This window comes from Varroa jacobsoni, unplaced genomic scaffold (genome assembly GCF_002532875.2).
Source record: "Varroa jacobsoni isolate VJ856 unplaced genomic scaffold, vjacob_1.0 contig00544, whole genome shotgun sequence".
In the NCBI taxonomy this organism is placed as follows: Eukaryota; Metazoa; Arthropoda; class Arachnida; order Mesostigmata; family Varroidae; genus Varroa; species Varroa jacobsoni.
In genome coordinates, this window is record NW_019214483.1 from 1 (window position 1) to 22939 (window position 22939).

At 38.3% G+C, this 22939-nt stretch overlaps 3 protein-coding genes across 11 annotated transcripts; 1 reads left to right on the top strand and 2 right to left on the bottom strand.

The window, feature by feature from the left end:
- Nucleotides 1-483: 483 nt before the first annotated feature.
- Nucleotides 484-8997, bottom strand: LOC111271334 (phosphatidylserine synthase). Of its 3 annotated transcripts, none has more exons than XM_022852066.2 (2): nt 8839-8997; nt 484-4148 (listed from the first exon to the last, which is right to left on the bottom strand). In XM_022852066.2, exon 2 carries the CDS (start codon nt 4081-4083, stop codon nt 2692-2694), a length of 1392 nt encoding a protein of 463 aa, XP_022707801.1. In that variant the 5' UTR covers nt 4084-4148; nt 8839-8997; the 3' UTR covers nt 484-2691. The 3 variants fall into 3 exon arrangements, with proteins under 3 accessions (XP_022707801.1, XP_022707800.1, XP_022707799.1); XM_022852065.2 differs by having other exon boundaries at nt 8634-8997; XM_022852064.2 differs by having other exon boundaries at nt 7881-8997.
- LOC147752003 (protein NATD1) lies at nt 7236-13091 on the top strand. Of its 4 annotated transcripts, none has more exons than XM_086972875.1 (3): nt 7236-7433; nt 10925-11069; nt 11230-13091. In XM_086972875.1, exons 2-3 carry the CDS (start codon nt 10949-10951, stop codon nt 11457-11459), a joined length of 351 nt encoding a protein of 116 aa, XP_086829001.1. In that variant the 5' UTR covers nt 7236-7433; nt 10925-10948; the 3' UTR covers nt 11460-13091. The 4 variants fall into 4 exon arrangements, with proteins under 4 accessions (XP_086829001.1, XP_086829000.1, XP_086829002.1 ...); XM_086972874.1 differs by lacking the exon at nt 7236-7433 and adding an exon at nt 9178-9321; XM_086972876.1 differs by lacking the exon at nt 7236-7433 and adding an exon at nt 9301-9358.
- SMC5 (structural maintenance of chromosomes 5) lies at nt 13048-21996 on the bottom strand. 4 transcript variants are annotated; one of them, XM_022852063.2, is made up of 15 exons: nt 21644-21996; nt 21089-21278; nt 20535-20795; nt 19415-19672; nt 19029-19231; nt 18487-18646; nt 17861-18135; nt 17084-17317; nt 16575-16798; nt 15869-16068; nt 15337-15444; nt 14913-15139; nt 14542-14712; nt 14080-14246; nt 13048-13862 (listed from the first exon to the last, which is right to left on the bottom strand). In XM_022852063.2, the coding sequence occupies exons 1-15, from the start codon at nt 21823-21825 to the stop codon at nt 13606-13608; spliced, it is 3117 nt and encodes a 1038-aa protein (XP_022707798.1). In that variant the 5' UTR covers nt 21826-21996; the 3' UTR covers nt 13048-13605. The 4 variants fall into 4 exon arrangements, with proteins under 4 accessions (XP_022707798.1, XP_022707797.1, XP_086828998.1 ...); XM_022852062.2 differs by having other exon boundaries at nt 18439-18646; XM_086972872.1 differs by having other exon boundaries at nt 18439-18646; nt 21950-21990.
- Nucleotides 21997-22939: the final 943 nt, after the last annotated feature.

The window sequence follows — 22939 nt, forward strand, 5'->3', positions numbered from 1 at the left end:
ATATATAATGCACCTATAGTTTTATATAGACAATTGGGGTTTTTCATTTAACACTGTTTCCCAGAAACGAAGACACAAATGGCATTATGCCCCCACTCAGCAATGGCGACATCATGAAGAGCCCAATAAGAACCACTGTCGCCGCCCAAACCTATTCAGTCAGAATACTCGCACATAACTCTTCGATTACGCAAAACTATGATGAAACGTCATCAGGACGGCCCTATATTCCACTTCTTGTTCCTTTCTGCATTCTATGTACTGCTCATATTGAAATTCAGAGTTTTCATTCATTACAATACAAAAAAGGTTGCAAGTCATGTTATATATATATATATATATATATATATATATATATATATATATATATGTACATGGGAAATATCTTTGTACCCAGTTGACACGGTCCCAAGGGTGGATATGAATCAAGGGACGTATACTTCCTCGAAAATATTCCGTCACGTGACGACAACGAAAGGCGTCTTCGACGTCTTACCATCACTGTGGTAGATTAACTGTCGGGACCAGGCCCCCTAATTTATTACTTGTCCGCTTATTACATTCGTAAAACGGTCACGATTTAAGTTCTTTTATTTCTCCTCTCCTACCATCTGGTGTGACATAGTTTTATAACAGAGATGCTATAAGTTTATCACACATCTCTTGAATTAAAGCCATTGTTTCGCTTTCACTTCGAAAACAATAATAATCAATGGTTCTTACATAGCGAACACAATTTCAACGACCATAAACATCATCGAGCGTAAGTCGATTACACACTGTGAGTGAACCTATATAATTTATAGAAGTACTAGTGGTTCCATAGGGAACTTACTGTTTTCAAGTACTTCATGGTACTTCAGCTGGTATTCAGTGGGCCGATTTAGGTCTAACTGCATTAGCAGAAGTGATCAGTATACCCACAGACCTTATCAACCATTCTTTTAGTTCAAACATTTTGTTGCATTTATCTAAAGTCGGAAAAATGTTTAGTAGCCGTAGTAGTTCAGTCCCTCGATCGGCTTCTCCGAGGCTAATTCGAACATGTGCAATTCTAATTGTGTTCTAATCGATCTTTGTTTATGTCGACTATTAGTAGTATTACTATTAATAATTTATGTATTTCTAGAACAACACTACATAAATCCTTGTTTTATAGTTTCTTCAATAAAACAAAGTCTTTGGCTTTAAGGCGACATATAGGCCATGCGCATTAATGGCGCATAACGTACGCAAGCGAACATGTACCTGAATCAGCGCATCCATACATTACACTTTATACTAATATAACACCTGTTGCAATTGTATTTAGCTAATAAATGATGATTTCTTGTCTTTGCTCCGTTCATTCTATTAATGGTCCTATACTTCCCAATCAGTTAGTTCACGTACAGTATACTTGTTATAGTACAATAGTGACTTCATACCAAGTATGCATCGAAGGATACATGTAAATGTTATATCCGATTTCTGCGTAAATTTAAGGGTTTGTTCTGTGTTTCCTCGGCGGACAACGCAGTATCACATAATAAATTTTATGGTACATTCGCTGTTATTGTTCTTCATTCTCATTCATAAACCTATTTCTTCGTTTGCTATTAAAGTATGGACTTCCTACTAAGCTAGATCAGGTCAAGTGTAAACCGAGGGTCTTTTTTATACATGTCTATACAATATACTACTACAACTATTTAGAACTCATCCGAAGCGCTATTTCTACCTTACCTTATTACCTTAGCGTTATGCGTGTATATGAATATAAGCTGATACGTTACCACTAATCTTATATCTAGTTGTGCTCTGCCGCGTAGTGAGCCTTGATATCTCGGCAACATTATGGCCATGTTTCTATGGCTAAACGACTTAGCTTTTCCGTTGATATCACCCAAATATAGTCGTACTTGTATTGAGTGGGTTTATATTTTTTTTTTAATATTAGATTACTGGATTTAGTGACCTTATGCTGGCCGCAAAGTTGGCACTCTTGTATTGAGCCTCAATCCACCTTATCTTTCGTATTCATTATTGCAGAGCCACCATTCACAAGATTAAGGTCAATGCTCTCCTATAATATCAATACGATATCGCTCTCAGAATACATGCACAGACCATAATACTATACAATTGTTCGTAGACTATACGTACCAGTTAATGTTTCACCGTATCTAGTTGCATCGCGTCATGAGGCAGCGTAAGCCAGGAAATGCTTTACGCTTTTATTACAGTACCCCTCACAAACTTGCCTTTTAAAAGCAAACATATATTTTTCGTAACTAAGATTTAAAAGTGCTTAGTACGGCAGTCCCGTACGATTGCTCCCCGGTGAAATCGTTAAATGTCTTTTGTCATATCGATGATATCCCTTCATATCGTCACATAATATTTTCATACATTGGTGCAGAGCTGACGTCATTAATGATGTTGCTGTTACATTCAACATTTCACCTGTCAAAATGTCCTGTGATGTGAAGATGCATATGGTTACGCCGGTGAGTCCTTGAAGGTATCTTCCACGGTGAAGGCACCATCGCAACTTCACTGAAAGTGCACGGACTCCTATTTTTGATGTAAAGTTGAGCTGCTTTCGTCACCCGCGTAATTGATATAAGCAGTTTACGTAATCTTTTATTCGTATTTTGTTAGTTACTTTCCGTCCTGTCTATATAAAGCACGAAGCTTGCTCAGACCGCGTTACACGTTCTTCCTACTTTCCTCGTCATCGCTGACGGTCAGAAGGTCCATCTGTTCCGACCTATCGCCGTCGTTGCCTGGCTGACGTTCGTTCGCTCTTCGGAGTAATTGCATCTTCTGACATCTAGTCTGCCACCAGACACACATATAAACACAGACGCAAGATAGGCCAAATTGGATTATCAACCAGATGATAATATTTCGAACTTGCGTTAACTTAAAAAGCTGTAAACCGAACTTGATGCAGACGAGGGCCTCTGTCATCATGATCGCTCCGAACACCCAGCACTGGGTGCCGACACGCTTTACTCTGGTATTTGTCACATAACTGTAGAATTGGCGAACTGCTGGCGCCACAATGATTGAAACCAGCGCAAGTCTGATCAGCGACAACGGGTGGTCTGGTGGCACCTCAAAAATGTGCTTCAAGAAAAACGTGTTTAGTTCAGTGATCTGCCAAAAGATGACTAGTTCAGTAACAGCCAGTATCCTTACGTAGCCTGATGCAGGATCCAGCCAGCTAACTTTGGTCATTGACTGGGGCGTGAATTGAAGTACGGCCCGACGTAACTTACCCGAAATTGAGTCAATATCCTTGATACACTCCCATTTGTAAGTGCGCATCTCGAGAAAACGGCAGATCTGCATACCAAACCAGATGCCAAGCCCGTTGCAAATAAGCACATCGAGAATAAATGCATCCCACCAGCATTCGACAAAATTCGGCAAAAGATGAGCAAATGCCATCTCGGTGATTTCCCACGTAACTGAAATTGTCCAGCAGATGCCATAATGCCTAATCAGGACGGCTTTCATGGTCCAACCGACGAAGTGGCCAACTGCAAACACGTCACAGTGTGACCAGATTTTTTCCCAAGTAATATTCCAACAGTCGACACCGTACTCTTTCTCCGAGTCAATGTGAAAATCACGTAGCTCCGGATAGAACGAGTACTGTATCTCCCGCAGTGTCTCGAAGCTTTGAAAAAGCGCAATTATTAGAAACATTAGATATAAAACAGACATTCCAAATACCATGCGCCACAGGGCAGGGTGGGGTCGAGTAAACGGGCCATTTGGAAACGCTAGCACAGAAATTATCATGAAAAAGAACAATACGCAAAACAGCCCATCCTTGATGTTGTCTTCAAGTCGGTGGTCATCTCGAGTGAAGGCGAAATAGATTAAAAAAACAATGAACCCTACAAGTAAAGAAATTGTATGTGGCCTGTAGAAAGAAGTCAAGCACACGTCGTCAACTTGACGTTCGTTAATCTCATCAAAAGCATTGAGACGCTGCTGCCTTCGGCATCGGGGCCCACATTGAACTGAGTCCGCACTCGGCGAATGGCTCGACTCCATTGGGGAGGTCGCCATATTGACGCCGCTCATCTTGGCGCTGGAAGGCGGTTGAACGCAAGGCGTGAACTACAAAACGTTAGTAGCCGGTGATGAAGCTGAAAGTCAACAATGAGACAAAAAGCGAGTGCAGAACAAGGTCAATTATTTACAAATAAAACACACCGATAAAATATGCGTGAGACACAATGAACAGGTACAGAAATTACAAGGTGCACAGTTCGCAGCGTTTTCACTAGCAAAGAAATCTTTAATTTTCAAGCATTTTTTGGATGGTCGTTTGGTCGATTTTATTCGATCGAACAAATTATTTGTCTAGCACATACGCTATAAAACCTGTAGATTGGGAAAATCCAAAAGAAATGAATCAAAGCGTTACTTCTACTCGATCCAAAAAACAGCACTACGTAGTTTGTTACGGCGGCGTAAGTTTTCTAAGTCGGATGGTTACAAAAATGGCTGCCGAATAATTAGATCAAAATGTAATTACCTCTTGAGATTTATCTTTGCTAATAAGTTAAGAAGAGAATGAAGCATTTCTAGTATCGACAACGATTTGGTAAATAAAGATACCGCAATAAGAAAATAGCGAATAACTTTCTTTAATCACACAAGTTGCGTTAGTATTCATGTCTCATTAGTGGATCTCGAAGCTACTACCCCCTGGCTACTTTCAGCCAAAGGTATGACCGTTAATGCGAGTAAAAAAATGTTCAGTAATTTACGCGTTTTGAACAAAAACTACCTGAAAAAGCTTTGCTGTGCTTCTTTTGTTGGCCATTAGACAAAGTTATTTTTTTGGTTACCAATAAACCAATGTGATATATGTTATTCAAGTCGACACCTACCCAAGTACGGTAAGCGAATTTGCACCGTTCGGCACAGAATGGCAGATTTATCGATTGACCCCATTTAGCAATTAAGTTTTGCATTTGAACTCGGCTTAGTAACGGTATATAGCTTTCGATCAGTGCAACATTGGGCTGGGAACACCAACAGCAGCTCCCACCGGTCGTAGAACAGTCCACTTTTAGTTGCAGCTGTAACAAACAAATTCGATGCTGCCGAATGACGCGCCCCCGCGTAAGCAGAGGGCAGTTTCCAAGCAAACGGTTTCACCAGTGTCCACTCAGACCACAAGAGGTCACTCTGACCACGATTCATTGCAACGGATACAGCAATACCTATAGTAACCCATGTATGCTTCTTAATCGGGTTGCATAACATTGTCAACACAAACCGCGTTACTAAGAGAGCTGCGCTAACTTAAAGCTAGCTAGAGTTAAAGACAAGTATAATCATTCAGCCACTTAAAGGATAATACCTCTCTCAGTACAAGGACTAAAATTACACGTAATGTTGCCAGATTAATTACCTGATGGGAGATGTCGCTTAAGACACCAAACCTATCAGCTTTGCTCCTATATATTTATGCTAAAGATTTCCGCTTTTCAGAGTCTACATGCGTATCTTTGTTATCTCATGTGCCACTTGACTTTACCAAACGCGAAGCTTTGGCATAGGGTGGCCCCAACTAGACTTAATATGTTTTTCCGTTTAGCTTTAGAACTTGTGAATAGATTCACGAGCTAAGCTAGGAGCAAAGCAAACTGATGATTTTTTTAGATATCTTATTTTGATGGATACTCTTTCTGGCTTTATTCAGCTATGCCAGCTTACCTGCCTACAAATATGCACAAATTTTGTAAAAATGAATGTAGGTATGTATGTAAATGCGGAGAGCTGAAAATCTTAATCGTACCTGGCTATGGTATTTTTAATAAATGAACGCTCGAAGACTTGAGCGACATATGGTAATGTGCTGCCACCGTTACTCAAACAAGAACAAAAATATGTATAGGTGTCAACTGGCGGTTAATGAAAAACCGTAATAATATTATTTTCTAAAGATCTTCATAAACAACGACTAATTTAAACGTTCTGTATTGTTAAGATACATTCACAATCGCGCAGAATATCACAATCTCATGCTAAAGCTAATTCAAACGAGTCAGCTTAAAGCAAATAAATTGTAAACACTACCAGACTCGGATAATGGATGGCAAACGCACAAAGCGATTGCTACGAGCACAAATAAATTTAATATGGACATTATATACGCAATTAATGATTTAAGTTACACTTAATATGTCACTTTCAATTAATAAGGCTGATCGTTTCATTCGGATCGATACATATACGCGAGCTATAGAAACCATTTGATAGTTTTGTACGACTCTACATGTCGTAATGTTAAATTAATTCATAAAATAAAGACGGAAATGCATAATAGATGGTTTTGTTACTACAGAATGCCAGTCAAATAGATTTAAAATAATGCTAATCAAAATGGCGCATCTTAGAATAACATTGATACACGACATTCACAGTGTCCATATATAAGTGATATATACCGTCATTGAACCATCAAACTAGCTAATCAAAACTTTCAAAATATACAATATAGAGACTAACGGCAAGGAATATGCACTTTAATAGCGCACCTTTTTGAATCTGCTTTTAAGCGTAACTGGTCTTTACAGTGCACCTGAAATTGTCTTTGGTGGCATTGTAGCATTGTAGGAATCTAGAAAATCGCCATTACCAATTATTTTTTAGCTGGAATCTTCGTCGTTTTGGCTCTTGCAGCCGAATAGGGCCCTGTATAGGTTATACGAATACACCTTTGTCCCTAGGTCTAAAGGTAGTGTCAAAACCAAGGATCTCGTTAAGATTTATACTGTTTGAGCCATGCATGTTACGTTTTATAACGCCTACCGTTACATTGAAATAAACATTTGAATGTAACGGTATGCCTTATTTTCTGCTGTCATTAGACAAAGCAAATATAACATGAATCGATATCTTGTGTAACTGCTTTGTTGATCAGACAAATTATTCTCAGAAATTTTATACAGCTATAGATTTTCAATTGAGGATAAATCAGGCAATTTTGAACTGGATGGTATTGAAACTACGCAGCAGGAATATTTTTGTCAAGTCATAAATCAGTTAATCGCTAGTTCTTCTTCATTTGACTCATATAAAGCCATAAAATTAGTCGTTTAGTCATTGCATAAACGAATGCCAGCGTCATAACGCGTACTGCTAGAACTTTCGGCTCACAAATTTGTTCGGTGCGTTTTTAGCTGATACAGTACAACTGTGATTTCATAAACGTTCGCCGTCTCACTATTTTCCTTGAACAGCTTCTGTTAGCTACAAAATAATTAAACACGCGCAGGCATTTGTCCTTCTAGCAGGCGAGCGCACCACTGCGCACATTAAAGGCTCTCGTTAGGCGAGCAATTGTTTCCTGTGATAGTGACGCACTCCTTCTGGGGCTTAGGGCCTATTCGTTTTTTTTACCTAACGACGACCAAGTGAGTATAGAAGCTTTTTCATTGCTGCCCGCGTGTGAACATGTCCTTACCATACCAATTTTGAGTGACTCATAAAGCATTGAGATAATTTCAACACTACGGTGAGCTACAAAGGCGCTCACACGCCTATATACGGCAACTTCGCGCAGTGTTCAAGATTTGGAAACGACTTGAGGTTCGAGTGGCGCGGACAATTGCCTCGTTTAGTGTGAGATCTTTTACACGCAGACGCGCTACTGCCTATGTAGGCATATTTAGACTTAAAAGGATCTTACTTCTTAAATCTTCCTTTAGATGTTACTGAGAGCGTGTGTACTCATCAATGTTCATTTCCTATTCATGATCCACACATAGTCGCTGTGTATCTATGAAGATAAAATCCTACCGATCATGACTTGACAGATTAATCACGAATAGATTGAGCAACACCACACGGACGGAACTTACTAATGAAAAACGATGGTGGTTGAAACAAATTGTAGCATCATCTTCTACTAGTACATTTGTTTGTGTCTCCTGCTTAGCATCCATTGACGGCTATGAAAAACCAAATCGTTTACTTTTGCATCGACGGCGTACCGACTCGGTATATGATCTGGCACGTCGCTTTGGGTGCTTCATTTGATAATGCAATATTCCTCGTGTTCGATTTCTGCTCCTGGATATCTGCTGTTGGATAAACGGCCTCTTTCAAAATCTCATTAGCTGCCAAAACGATCAGACACTTCACTACCGAGTTGACCTGCAGGCCGACAGCTGTACAGCATCTCTGTTGTTTCGACTAATAATATTATAGCGCAAGGCCGAAATGTGCGGACGATGCTCAAATAACCCGCGTTAACCAAAAGGACGCAAACAATGTGACTTTGTTTATTCATTTACTTTTTCTCACTAGCACTGTGCGAGGGCGCACTGATGTACTGACACCGGTTCGGGTCGGTAGTCGTACGAGTACCAAACACTATGCGCTTGGGCCAGTATCTTACGCGTCGAACAATACGACTTTGTTGTTCCAGACGTAAAGAAATAGGAGCTTTTAGTTGAACTATGTTATCAATAAATAAACAGCTACACCAACGCCAGTAGCGGGACCAGAGATGAAAGTCGTCAAAATAGCCTCCTTTTGTCTGATAGCAGCCGCAATATCGGGAGCCTTACTAGCAGCATCTCGTTGAGATCTTCCTGTCAACATCTACTCACTTTCGTTTTGAATTTCCCTGTTTTTCGGCAGCCGAAAGCTGTTTTTGAGCTGGAGCAATTATGACAACAACAAACGGAACAAACGTAACGCGCAGTGAGGAGAGAATAACAACAGCAGCGGTTATAATAACAGCAAATTCATACAACGAACTCTCTGAACGAAGCCGACACTACACTGACTACGGCTAGGTTGCTTACTACTGACTCAGCATTGGGCTCGGTGCATTTGGTTGGTTCCTTTCGGGAGGACGCGGGGAAGGGGCGCATACAGCCGACAATAGGACACAGACCGACAGATGACACACAAATCTTCTCTAATCACCCATTGAGCCTATGCTGTTAGGGTAAACAGCGGCAGTCGAGAGAGAACCAGACATGGCCATCACAGCAGCGCTCGCTCATTGACGTGGAATTACTCCACAGCATCCTGCTGTAGTAAGGAAACCACTTTTGGACGGATAGTTATAAACAGACTTCATCTGGAAATAGCAGCAGATAGCGGAAGGATTAATCGCTTCCATATAGAGTATGGCTTGATGAAAAGCTCATAATCGTTTGATAGGGAGAAAGAAAAAACGAAATCGAAACCATTTGAATCAGACGGAAATGCATGTTTATATCAGAGCAGACAACAGCAACAAGAGGATAACCCTGCAAGTAAACGAAGACAGGTGGAACCTTTATAAAAGTAAGTGGCCGAACGTCACCGTTATACTCAGACGCCGGTAATAGATTGTTTTATGCCTATTCATTGCCTTCGACATTACTGCTTAGCTTTGCTCTTCGGCAAATGCAGCTGAACCATAGATTGGGTTGCGATCTGGTTACAAAAAGTGTCATAGTTAACCAGTTCCATCACTTCTTTTTTATTGCGCGGAAGTAAACCTTATTAAATAGATAGGCATTTGAATCGAGCCGAAAATGGATTATGGTGTGTGAAAAAAGAAGCACTTCGACCCACAGAAATTTAGAAGCCAAACGCAAATTTGTTATAGATTATCCATTGGCTTGATGTAAAATGTATAAAGGGCAGAGATATGTAACTTTAATTGATGAAGCAATCGATTAGCTAAATTGTGTACGCGTAAGCTATTCAAATCGATCATTACGAATTCGCGCGTCTGCCAGAGTCAGGAGGAAGCCTTATTATGGTAGAGACGGGCGGTGAGTGTTGATCTGTATAAGGATCAAGACTGGGATGGAAGTTGCTGGAATCGCTTTGGTATTATTAGGGAGTCTCTATGTACACTGCTGGAGTAAAGCAGAATGCTCGTGACGCGATATCTTCGAAATGCGCCAGTTCGCCTAGCTCGGTGTTATACGAAACTGACACCCCCTCCCCATTTCAATAGCAGTACCGACTCCTACATTCCTCGGAAACTTCAATAGTTGCGTCGCCATAGCCGAGAAAAATTCACAGTTGCCTGGTCGCTAACAGGTGCACCATATTAGACTCATTGATCAGCAGGTAGAGATTGGTTAAATAAGAAATGCTAACTTGATAGGCTGTCTTTAGCGAGCTACTTAATATCGCAGAACTGGTAAAGAAAGGCGTAAATTCAAAACTAGCGAGCGTTAAAAAATAATTTAAAAAAAGTGACTACAGTAAATCGTGTGGTTGGTATCACTAAATATCATGCAGGGACGTAAAGCTCTAGCGTTTCTGTGACCAGTCACGTAGAACGTCTACTTCTATTTAATCGAAATCGTTTAGCTTTAGCTTATTAATAAGTTAAAGCTAAACGATTTATTCTTATATATATTATTTATATTATATATTATTATTTTTATATTAATAAATATATATTATATATTAAATAACTAAGCTACGCTGCTACGGATATTCAGAGTTCGAATTATCATTCAATGCGCAGAGAAACGAAGTTGGAACGCTTCCATTTGTGGAACCCATTGTCTCTTGCTACGATAAGTACTGCGAGAAGTGTTACCAGTGAAAAGACTCAACGTTATATAACTCTGTGATTCTGCGTCCGCTCAATACCAGTGCTTGTATTGCAATACGTTTCGCTATCTTTAATATAAAAAATGTGTAATGATTCTCATTACCTATTTGCTTCGTACAAGATAGTGATGTTTTTTACATACGAAGGTAGAAAGTTATCATCATGCTTTGATTAGCGCCGCTTATTTATGATACCCCATTGATGAAAAGTAAGAGTATACTTCTGTTTGTATGTTAGTCGATGTTTAAGCGAACGTTTTGTTTCCTTACTTCGTTTTAGTGCAATCTAAAGCTTTTTTTTATCTGACCGGTCTATTCAATTTTTCAGGTTCCAGGCGCAAAGGGAAAGGTGATGTCAAGACTGATTTGTAAGCTATTCTCCACTCGTGTGACAACCCGCTCAATGTCGTCGCAAGTGCAGGCCCTAGAGGTCACACATGATAAATCCAAAAGAGAGTTTTATGTGAAAATAGGTAGGTTTTCATTTAGTTTTAATTAGTTAATGAGGCTAAAAGCAACACTTTATAATATCGATTTGTGAATTAAGCATTTGGATCAGTCATTAAGTAATAATGTAGTATTAAGAGTAGTCTTCGTATGCACTGTATATACCTAGGACACTTTTCATTACAGGTAATGACAGGGCTTTTCTGCAGTACGACAAAGTTTCACAGGACGTACTAGATCTAAAGCATACTGAAGTACCCGACGCATTTCGAGGCAAAGGCGTAGCTGGTTTGCTTGCTCGCGAAGCGTTCGACTTCGTAGTAAAGAGTAACTTGAAAACGAAAGTTACATGCCCATATTTGCGCAGATTTCAGAAAAAGAACGCCGAAAAATACTCATCTTATGTAATAAAATAGTATTGCACCTTATTGCCAGCAACGGGACTATGCATGTTTCTCCTATATCTAGTATATATATATATAATGAATCAAACAGATAGCGGATCCTCTACGCTAAATATAACGTAGCCCTAAACTTTAGAATTTCAACTTGGCAAATGGCTGAGTCGTGCTGACAATTCTGGACGAACGAAATGCAGCTCATCTTACATATTATACCTAACAATTCTATTTCTAGTACATAAAAAATGCTATTTATAGGCATGTGAGCCAGTACACAATGGTGCATAACAGGTATTTCAAACAATAGTGTGACTATTCAGTAGCTTTCGTCGAGCACATAGAGATTTGTTGTATTGGCAATGCCGTGTACAGATAGCAAACGTGAGAACTGAGGTAAGGGCTATAGGAAACTATTGAATGGTCGAGAAAGCATCCAGGGTGTTTTTTGAAGTAACATGTTTAACGAAAGGCAGGTCACGTTAAGTGTCGTTTAAATGCTAACATTTGGCACTGCTGTTCATTTTACTACTACTATTCGAATCTGAAAATGACATAAATCGTCACACAGAGCAAATTTTTTACTGTTGTTTTATTACGAGAAGAGCACATATACTACGCAGGCCCAGACATACATTTGTACCGTACATAGTCAAGATGCGTTATTTCCCAAAAATGGATTTATCGTCTTTGCGCTGTAATTTTAATGTAAAGGATATTCCTCGTAGTGGCCGATCAATTACGAAAAATGTTGATGAAACTATTGATCTCGCCAAGGAACTAAATATCCTCTACTAACTGGTTTCACACCATCTGGGGAAAAATGGTTACAAAAAGAACCTCGGACATTTGGGTGCCACACGAATTGACGCAAAAGGATTAACTTATTTTTACCCTATCTGCGAGACTCAAAGAAACGCAACACGATCGAGCTGTTTCTGAAGTGATTGATCACGGGTGATAAGAAATAAATCACATAAACAAAAAAACTGCAAAAAAGACCGTGAACAGAAATATAGAGAGAAGTAGCAAAGCATGCACTTAGCCAACGAAGATTATGCTATGCGTTTGATGAGATTAGAAAAAGAATCCTAATCGTGCCTTAAGAGTTTTTGTCCACTGGCAAACGATTAATTCGGACATCTTCTGTAAACAATTAATACCAACACAACAACTAAAACAAATCAATCAGAACTTGTCTACAGAAGGGGCGTCACCTTCCAACATATTAATGCCAGGCCGCATGTTCAGCTGCCGAAAATGAAAAAAGATTTTAATGAATGCGATTATAGCCCGGCTATTGCATTATTATGCAGCATCCGCCATATGGCTAGACGATTGCATTATAATGCAATCTATTATCTGTTTCGGTCCCTGGAGACTTTTCTTGGTAGTGTTAATTTAGATGCAAGAAAAAAATGCAAACATCACCTGTGACAGTTTTTCGGCCAGAAACTATAGAAATTCTACAGTGAAGAAATTGTACAAAAATTGCAGAACGTGATTGTTGAAAGTAGTGCATATTTAGCAATATTTTTTTTTAAATGTACAACATATTTCTTTCAATTTTACCGTCAATATTTACCTATAACACACTTCGATGAAGTAAATCTTTACAATAAATATTTTATCATATTTTATTACAAAAGACAGGATGTTTCTTTCTGTTTATATCTTACATGAATATGTCGAACACTGATTTACTGAAAACAAAAACCTAGTAATAACATGCCATCAATTATAATTGGACATGCAAAATCGAATATCCGGTAAGCCCAGACGGTGTAAAGTATGGTGGGGGGGGGGGGTACATGTTACTAGCAGCACGATTCATTACTTGAATGACAGATATAGGTACAAACATATTTATATGTAGATATCATTACAAATATTCCTGCGATATCTTTGCAGGTTTTAACCGTCGTCTACCTCTTGTCGATGAAAAAATAATCTATAACTTTGATCAAATTAGCTAGCTCAGTAAATTACTTATACAGGAACAGTGTTTTCCGTATCGCGCGCAACAGAAAAGTTGTAAAAAAGGCTGTCATTAATTTACAGTATAGCCCCTTACTCACCGCCAGTTACACTATTGAAGGAAAATGATTCACAACAGTAGTATTTACAGGAGCGTTGACCACAACGTTTAGTGAAGCCACTTTGGTTATAATTCCATGTCGTCTTTTTCTTGGATAGCTGTTGAGTTTGTCCGACGTCGCTTCTGCCGCTCGATGAACTTCTGCAGACCCCATCGATGGTGTGTGAATCCAACGTTGGGGTAGACAAAATGCACAGACATTTTTTCTGAGTAGGGAAGACCGGTGAGTAGCTTTGGCGTGATGAGAAAGTACTGCGCTTCGTTAAGTTCGGCCGTTTTTACTAGAAACTCAAAGACACGCCGCTCATTGACACTATCCATACCTGTTTGTATTGAAAAGCACAAAAATAAGACGTGACCAAAAAAATGAGAAGTACTAATTCTCAATAATCATTACAAAGATTGAAGACTAGTCAACTTATTATTGTTTTAAATCTTCATGAGATTTAAAATAATAATAAGTAGAAAGGTTAAATTCTCTAATACAGGATAAGTTGTTGCTTGCCTGTGTTATACGCATCGACTTTGTTGCTTTCTTACCTTGGTTGATTTCATCAACGACACGGAAAGGCACCACGGTGAGTTCCTGGAGCGCCATCATATATAGAATTATAGCAACTGAACGTTCTCCTCCACTTTGATGAGTTGGTGTTAGCTCACAGAGATCGGTATTCTCCCGGAAACGCACAAGAATCTTGATGCCGTATCTGTTATTGCACGACAGAATTCGACGAACAAGGTAACGGTTATTTTTATTATTATTTTTATTATATGGTTTGAGCTATCGAACAGTCGTTTGCCGATGCGCATAATACTGACAGATCCGCATTTGTAATTTAAACATTGTTTCAGATAAACGTAATTCTCCTGCTTGCAAGCAAACGCTGCAGGACATCGTATACTAAGCTTTTTTCTCGGATAAGCGTTTCTTGAAAGATCCGCCTTCAGAGAATGGTTATATAACAATGTCTAACCAAATAATGATTATATTGTTACAGATACCTGTCATATTGATGTACTGCTTCACCGTCATATAGGGTAACTTTTCCTTCACACCCTAATAGTGTGAAAAACCTCGAAAACGTTGCATTAATTTTTCCAAGAAGTGCATCCAACTCGGAACACCACTCCTGATCTTTAGTAGCTATTTCCACTTTAATTTCGTCCAGTTTACTAGAACAAAGAATGAACTGTATTGTACTTTTATATGCGTTTTTGATAATTAATCAAAATTTTTTTACAGAATGTAAAGGTCAGATCTTTAACTCTTGACAAGATCATAGATTAACGCTTTAAGAGGATTGTGGTTTATCTATTTACAGAGGATCAGCAGCGCTTGTTGCATTTACATTAATGTAAGATATAAAAAATACCTTGTAAGGCTATTGAGTGTAGTGTTGACTTCACTGATCAGCTGCTGCCTTCTGTTGTACTCTTTCTCGACGTTCATATTATGGGGCATCATTAACGATAAGCGCGCTCTTTCTTCTGCTACAAAGCCTTCAATCTCCGGAATTTCATTTGAAAGCTCTTCAAATTGTGCGCTAATTTTATCTGGAAGTTGCACGGCCGCACGACCAGACACGTTATCTAAACCAACCTGTAAAGCATTGCAAATGCCGACTTTTACTCGGTATAATATCTCTAATACATTAGTCTATTCTCATTAATTCAACGAGACGGCCATAAAAAGCAAAAGCAACGGGCAAAGAGGGGGCTAACATGTTCATGCATATATACTACACAATAAGTGTGATTAAAGAAAAATCACTTATTCGTCTTAATCTTAAAGCTTACTAGATTTTTAGCCTGTTCTAGTATTTGAAGAGCTTCCTGTTTGGCAATCTTTGTCGATTCTTCTAAGCGATCGTAGGCGGCCTTGGCAGCTGTCAGAGCTCGCTCCACCTAAAACAGATGGAAGCATTTTCACAAATAAAAAGAGTACTGCGAGTACATGTATTGGTTGTTACGCTCAGGTTTGTAGATAAAAGAAGTACGTGAGACCCATTAAGGTAAAAAGGAGTAGCGCTGACGTATTAATTAGACGATCATCCATGATTTAGAAAATAGCACGGCTGCGCATGCTTTGCATGGAGTAACTTCAGCATCGGTCTTTGGCAAGCAATCTACCAAAAATTTAAAACCATCCGTTAATATCTGCGGTTTTGTCGATGAAATGATTATAGAGGTAAAACATGTTTTTCCATATCTGAGTTCAATATTTGTGAGCATTCTCATTACAAGAGAACAAAATACCTTAATATGGTTAGGTGTTTTGCTACTTGCGCTGAAATTTTCTAAGGGCTTCCTTTGTTCTAAAAGTGCTTACCAAGAGTAGCTCATCATTAAATACTTCGGCTCGTTGTCGCGTTTCCTCGATTTGGCAAACAACAAGCCCGAGCTTTTGCAGCTGTTCAAAAGCCTCTTCCGCATCCTTTACCAATTCCTTCGTATTTCGTCGAAATAAAGCCAAGTCGTTGTTTAGACTGGCTTCCACTCGTCTTTTTTTAGCTTCCAAATCCCCGGGAACTAAGTAACAAACAAAAAAAAAAAAGAAAGTTCTTGTCACACTCAGGTTAATGCGACGACGAAATTGCATTTATCACCAACACAGTTTGTTGTTATAGATTTAACTGACCATTCTGAAATGCCAGAAGTGCCGTTTATTAGTTGTTGGCGTTCAGTCGACAAAGTAGAAATAAACCAAAGCACAATATGGAACCAACGTTCAAAACTAAACAATAAAGCATTGTGAATGAAAATCAGTTTTAAAAGATCTTATCAAGCGTATAGATAACGAAGTTTAGAATTATCAATAGTACATTACTACGGGAGTCAACATGTGTACTAGTTGCAAGCATCTAAAAAAACCTAAGAATTTTACATTCGAAACGCTTGGTATATCTGGTGCTCCCAGTTACGGGGGCGTTTTATTTAATTGCAAACTTAATATTGAGTTTAAGCGCGAATTATGTCTGAGTCTGTCACTGTCATATGTGCCAACCAACAATCTGTTTTATGAAAAACATACTAACCCTGTTGGAGTCTTTGAAGTTGAGCCTTCTTTACATTTAACGTGTCTCTAAGCTTTAAGCTAGCCCCCATGCGTTGACGTAACTTTTTTTCCTCGTCTTTAACACCCTGCGCGATTCTGTTCAAATTCTCAACTTCTTCTTTTAACTTATTGTAGTCTCCAATTGATCGTTCCTTGTGCTGTTTCAGCTGTTTTAAACGCTCAGTCACCTGTTGCAGTTCCTCTCTAACAAGTGAAACCGTAACGATGTCAGAAAATAAAATGATTGGTGCATAATTACTTGAACCAAACTATGTATAAAAGACAGATGTCATAATTTGGTATTCACAATAACCAAAACTTATGGCGGAACAAATACTAGAAGGATACGCATATCAATGGGTCAGCATCAACATAATGACTATTCGTGGTACCACATCGTACATTAAAATCTACACTGCACCATGCGCGATGTTGCGCATTATAAGGGCCGTCAGTTTTAAAACGTTATAGCCCTTGAACAGAACACACCTATTCGAGAACACGATGAGAACTTTGTTTTTAGGAATACTTTTTGAGATTCGAGTTAAATCGGTCGAGTACTCAGACTTCACGAGGTTCACCAGAGAGCTTCCTGCGATGGCACGATTCAATTGATATTTACTCAGAAGCCCGTAGATATGATCCTCCAGGATGTCGCCTCCAAACGGAACACGGTGTAGATTATGAAGACCGCATAAAAATGCAAATACTGCATCGGAAGCCCTGCCACCGAAAAAAGACCAGCACAAAATAAATCTTATGAAAAAAATATGAGCGGAGATATATATAATCATATAAATTATCAAATTCCTGTGCATGAGAAATAGTTTGCTTAATATTATAATTTCAGATGAACACATGGTCGGCTAACCAATGATGCTGTAATTGAATCAAAGGAAAAGGACTTATTCAATTCAGCTATATTATTTGCATACATAAGGAGGTGATCCCACTAATTATATACGATGATAATCTAAAATCAAATGATGGCTTTAGGGCTCCGGCAACACGCCATGAAATCATTTTGAAGTGTTCACTTTGCTCATGCATATATACACTCACCCTAATTGCGCTGAGGTCTTTATCAATATCAAACCAGCAAATTTTCCCTTCAAAAACAGTCAAATTATACTTCTGTTTTTGTGCTAGGATGCGAATGTAACACAGCCTAGTTTTCAGGCTCGTTTTTTTTTTAATTGCCCGATACAAATGTATCTGATATATATAGCCAAATTACATTAGAGAGCCTGTGTATGTGACACTTACTCGCAAAGATCGGACACATAACCTTCAACACCGAATTCCTTGATCTGCTCTTTGGGTACAGGGTTTGCAAATTTCATTCGTCCTCCCCTAGGTGCAGTACCAATATTGATCTTCCAGTTTCTGCGCCTCGCCTCTTTCACAAATAACTCCATATCATCGGGGTTTTCGGCAACAAAACTGAAAAGACTGTCCGAACCTAGGATCACTTCGAGGTACCGGGCTTGACGCTCGTTCGAAATCGTCAATTCAGCCGCTACAGGTTTGTGAATATGCTCCTGTAAATAAACAGAGATACTTATTAAAGTACAATTCTTTATAGTATACACAGTTTTTGAGCTTAACCGATTAGGGATGTAATGGTATCAGATACGCTACGGTAGTAATATGATGACTCATCAGCCTGGTGAAAAAAAGTAAGATAAAATAATAACCTTTAAGTATCAGCAGGTTAAAAATCCGAATATAAAATCACCTGAATATGAGACAGACTGAATAAGAACGGCGATCCCTTTAAGAAGCTATACTACATAGTTGGAAAAACGAGAAAGATTTAAAAAGCGCTTTTCAAGGGAAATTACTTGAAATAGATTCCTATTTTGCTCTAGCCAGCTGCACGCTTTATATACTTGGGGTTTAATTTTTTCGAGCATCTCCATTCGGGGGTCAGCTTTTAGAGCCAGAGTCCGATGCCTCTCCTCGTATTCCTGTATTTCTTGCTCAATCGAGCGAACCAGCTGCTGCCTTTCTTGCATTGTAGCATTCAGTTTATTTAACTCCTTGTTCAATCTGTGGACATAATAAAACGGAGTATGTGTAAACGGGAGTTCACTATGTAATTATCCCACTGGTATTGAGCATGTATCGGTTTTAGAGTCTATTATGAATTCTTGACAAATTTATCACAGCCATTTTAGCCTTTTTAGTAAAGGCGATTGATTCTGCAACAGTGCCATGGACTTGAAAATAGCGAAGCTTTACTTGCCAAAATGTCTCACAACCGCTTTAGAACGTACTAAGAGTATTTAGACGGTGCTTACTAGAAAGACAAATGAATTCTTTTCTTGAATTATTTAGAAGATACTAAAACTACTTAGACGGTACTTACATTATTCCGAAACTAAAATTACGTTCGTAGAATAATCAAATCATTACAAACATTTTTATTTACCCGCTAATTCTGAGCTTGACTTCTTGCAGTTTAGTCTCGACCCGATCTTCGCGAAGTTTGTCCAGTTCCTCATGATATTTTATCTGCAATTCTTGAACGGTTGATCGTTGTACTTTCTCTTTGTCAATTCGTTCCTTCTCACAGTCGAGTTGTTCTTTGAATGTGTGCTGTATCTCATTCATCCGCTCCGTGCATTTATCCATCTGGAAAGTGTAGGGATGGAATAAAAATCACGAAAAACAACTGTATAAGCGAAATACATATCGGACGAGCACCCGTTCTATTGCATAAAGTTGCACTTCATGGGTCTGCTTTCTTCTGAATCTCTCTAGGAATTAAAAAAAAATCTAATAATAACAAAGTAGACTATAGTAAGAAATGCGGACCTCTTCGCGCGTTTTAGCCGTTTTTTCTTTCACCCTCCGAAGAGCTAATTCCAACTGTGCTTTTTGCCGATCGAGTTCTTTAATCTGGTTCTCTAGTCGGGTGACCTTTCCTTTGATGCGAGCGTGAGCTTCCTGCTGCTTTTCTACCACGTCAGCTTTTTGGTTCAGTATCTTCTTTTTCTCAAGGAAATTGTCCCGTTTCACAACGTAGTTAAGCCATGCTAGCTTTGCTTCGTATAACTCCAGTTGTTTTTTTGCCTGTATATATGCAATACATTTTAATTAAGTGGTCGCTAAAGGGACTATACTTATAGTAAGGCTTAGCACTAGTGAGTTTAGATTTACTCCCAGTAACAGTCTTGCTGTGCAAAATTGAAAATATACCGTACGGGATCTTATGTAATCTTGTACACGGGGCCTTAGAAGCCTGCACGTTCGTCAATTGAATTTAACTACAGTTTGTTCAAATTCATAGGACAAGCAGGTAAAACAAAATAACAACAAAATATTATGGTATACTGATTAATACAGGTTTAAAAACAAACGGCAAAATCAGATAAACATAGATAAGTGAAATGAAGGATTTCATTATTCTAAGGAGAGTTATTTCTTCTTTGTTTATTAAGTGTGTTACGGTGTTGATGGCGATGAAAATAAATATGATAGATTATAGTTGTATAGTGTAGGAAATTATTTCGGACTTAATTGAATAACTGACTTGAGAAGTCGCATAAAGGTTATGCTACTTCCATCCATGGGAGGAACGGGTGTTCCGAAGGAGCACTCAAAAAGTGGTTCGTAAATAAAACAAAGCGAATAGAAGAATCTAAAAGCGATTAAATTGAGTTTATGTCATTAAGAACCATTTAAAACGATAGAATGCCCATTCGTCAAATACGCTTTAATTAATAATTAGCCACGCATCAGTTCGGGATTTTCGTTCTGTCGTTTATGGATATAAAAAATGGGCAGCTAATACTGGGCTTCTTTTAATGAAAGAGAACAAAACGATATGCCTTCCATTATTCATAATAGACACTATTGGTATCGGTGCTTTCCATAAAATAAGAGGCTATCCTAGCTACAACGTTACGACAGAAACACCTAAATGCCCACTCACCGCTTTAAAATCCTTAAACTGCTTAAGCTCGGCCTCAAGATGTTCATTCAGCTGGACCTCCTTGTCCCGATGGTTTTTTGTAGATTCGATTTTATTTTTCAGAGAGGTAAGACTTTCCTGTAGAGATTTCAGCTTTTCATGGTTTTCAATTAGCATTGCTGAGCCCACGGCATTTTCGGTATTAACCAACAGCTCTTGTGGGGTCATCTTCACAAAATCAGCGACTCTGTCTTGAGGCAAAAACTGACATAAATTATCCACCTAAAAAGATATATTCAAGTTGTTCACAAACGATAAATTTTAAAATGTTTTTAAATCAAGCTTAGCAGTGATGCAAAAAGAAACGTTAGTCTACAAAATGATACGGAATAAATATGTCCTTGAAAGTAACATTTTTTATTCAACTGTATGCGTCAAAAGTATCTTACTGTGAGCCTGTATATGGCTTCAACCAATAAAAAATCGAATCTCAATATACGTAAGAGTGCTATTTCGATCGTTATGAGATTTGCGAAAAAAGAAATAATACCTGTGCGTGTTTTTACATTCCATACCTGAATGTTCATCTTTGACACCTCTTTGCAGACTTCATTTTGAGAACAAGGAATTCCATTTATTTTCCAGTCCGATCCTCTGTCATGAATAGTCCTTCTGATTATTTTATTAGCCTGAGGTTGAAAGAGTTCAATTTCCAGTTCTGCATGGCTACAGCCGAACTTGATGAATTCTTTAAGATGAGGAGCTCTGCAAACAAATAAACACAGAACTCGTTAATACAATCTACCTTTTATATGTAACCCAGATTTATACACTTCATACAATTTGTATTTGTGTAGCGTTGGATTATTGGATATATTGTGTTTGGTTTGTAATACATTAAACCAGAACAAAAATTGGGAGTTTGCATTATGTTGTATGATAAGTTGTTGCAGGTTTGGCGGAAAATTTGTTGCTTTGTAATTCAATTAAAACATAAAAATTAAAGCAGATTTCGCAGCGTCTGTAAAAACTAAGTCTTGATTGACATTCTGCACCTTGAGTTTCTTTTCCATAACAGAAGCATGTTAAACTGTGTGGATACTATCCACACCTTCAAGTAAATGGCTAACCTTCCAAGGACGTTCGGTTTTCCAGCAAGAACGAGACAGATTGCGCAAACAAGGCTGCTTTTACCTGATCCGTTGGGTCCCACAATCATGTTCAGGCCCGATCTGGGGTTAAATTCTACTTCACTATATGTTAGAAAGTTTTTAAGATAGAGGCGTACAATAGCTCCTGACGAAAGTGACATTTTAAACGCGTAGGTCACCACTGAGAAAAAATTGCTACCAAGAATGCTTTTACATTCATACGATACGCACAAGCCTAGTACATATGTTTCTCATAATCCACAATCAGCTGAATTCAAAATTTACCAGATTCAATAGGTGTCGAGCACCACTGCGGCTGGCCATACAGCGCAAAGGTCTTTGTCTATGTTTAGTAACATCAAAGCTAGCCCGCGAATTTCAAACAGAAATTTTTCAGAATTTGTTCTAAACTGTATTTGCAATGTAAAATACAAGAGAAAATAAGATTGTCTCGAGACATATTTGCTATACCATACATATTTACAATCTTTAGAGGTAAATTGGAAACGATTAGTAAGTTATATTTGTTTCGTAGGTCATTTATATTTTTCAAAGCTTAGTATGAGGCTCTCTTCTCTCTATCTCTTCTCCAGACGCTGATGGAAAAAGCTAATCATTCAGTTTATAGTTCTTTTAGAGATTTCATTATCTGATATAGATTTTTACGTGCTCCCTTAATGTTAGGTTTCTTCATTACATAGCATACTCGTCGTGGTTCTGCTTCTTTCTATAGGTTCCGCTTATAGTTTAAGCATTGATAGTGCTACATATTAAAATGTACAGAGATTCGTGAACCAAGAAGTTGTTGCTCTAAAAAATATGAATTCAAATATGAAATCCTACACAATTTACATGAATATAGAAAGTTTTTATCTTAAAATTCCAAAATATTGTTTGTAAATGGCCCTCTCTAACAACATTCGATTCAGAAAAAGTCATCTATATAAAACTGCCTTACATATTTAACAAAACCTGATCTGTGTTTATAACAAGAAATGCAAGTTCTTCGTCTAAGAAGATGCGCATGTCGTCTATTTCTTTAGGTCAGTTTGTAAAGGCAGCACTTTTCGTACAACTCTACGATTCATTATTAATTTCCAATAATTTTACTCGACGTGTTCGTCTAAATTATCCACGAGTGTTTCATCTATTACCTTTTATTAAAGTCTTATTTATTATTATTAATTTATTACAATACTAAGGTGTCATATTTGCAATGTGTTCTTTTTTTCACCGGCTCATGTGGCCCACCAATCGTTTGTCTCGCTGTTCCGT

Excerpts from the sequence above, each read along its gene's own strand:
- LOC111271334 (XM_022852066.2), bottom strand. The coding sequence starts at position 4,083 with ATGAGCGGCGTCAATATGGCGACCTCCCCAATGGAGTCGAGCCATTCG.
- LOC147752003 (XM_086972875.1), top strand. The coding sequence starts at position 10,949 with ATGTCAAGACTGATTTGTAAGCTATTCTCCACTCGTGTGACAACCCGC. Across the intron at positions 11,070-11,229 it reads AGAGTTTTATGTGAAAATAG|GTAATGACAGGGCTTTTCTG; the intron begins GTAGGTTTTCAT and ends TTTTCATTACAG.
- SMC5 (XM_022852062.2), bottom strand. The coding sequence starts at position 21,825 with ATGTCACTTTCGTCAGGAGCTATTGTACGCCTCTATCTTAAAAACTTT. Across the intron at positions 20,796-21,088 it reads TGTCAAAGATGAACATTCAG|GTGGATAATTTATGTCAGTT; the intron begins GTATGGAATGTA and ends ATATCTTTTTAG. Across the intron at positions 16,799-17,083 it reads CTCATCGTGTTCTCGAATAG|AGAGGAACTGCAACAGGTGA; the intron begins GTGTGTTCTGTT and ends TTCACTTGTTAG.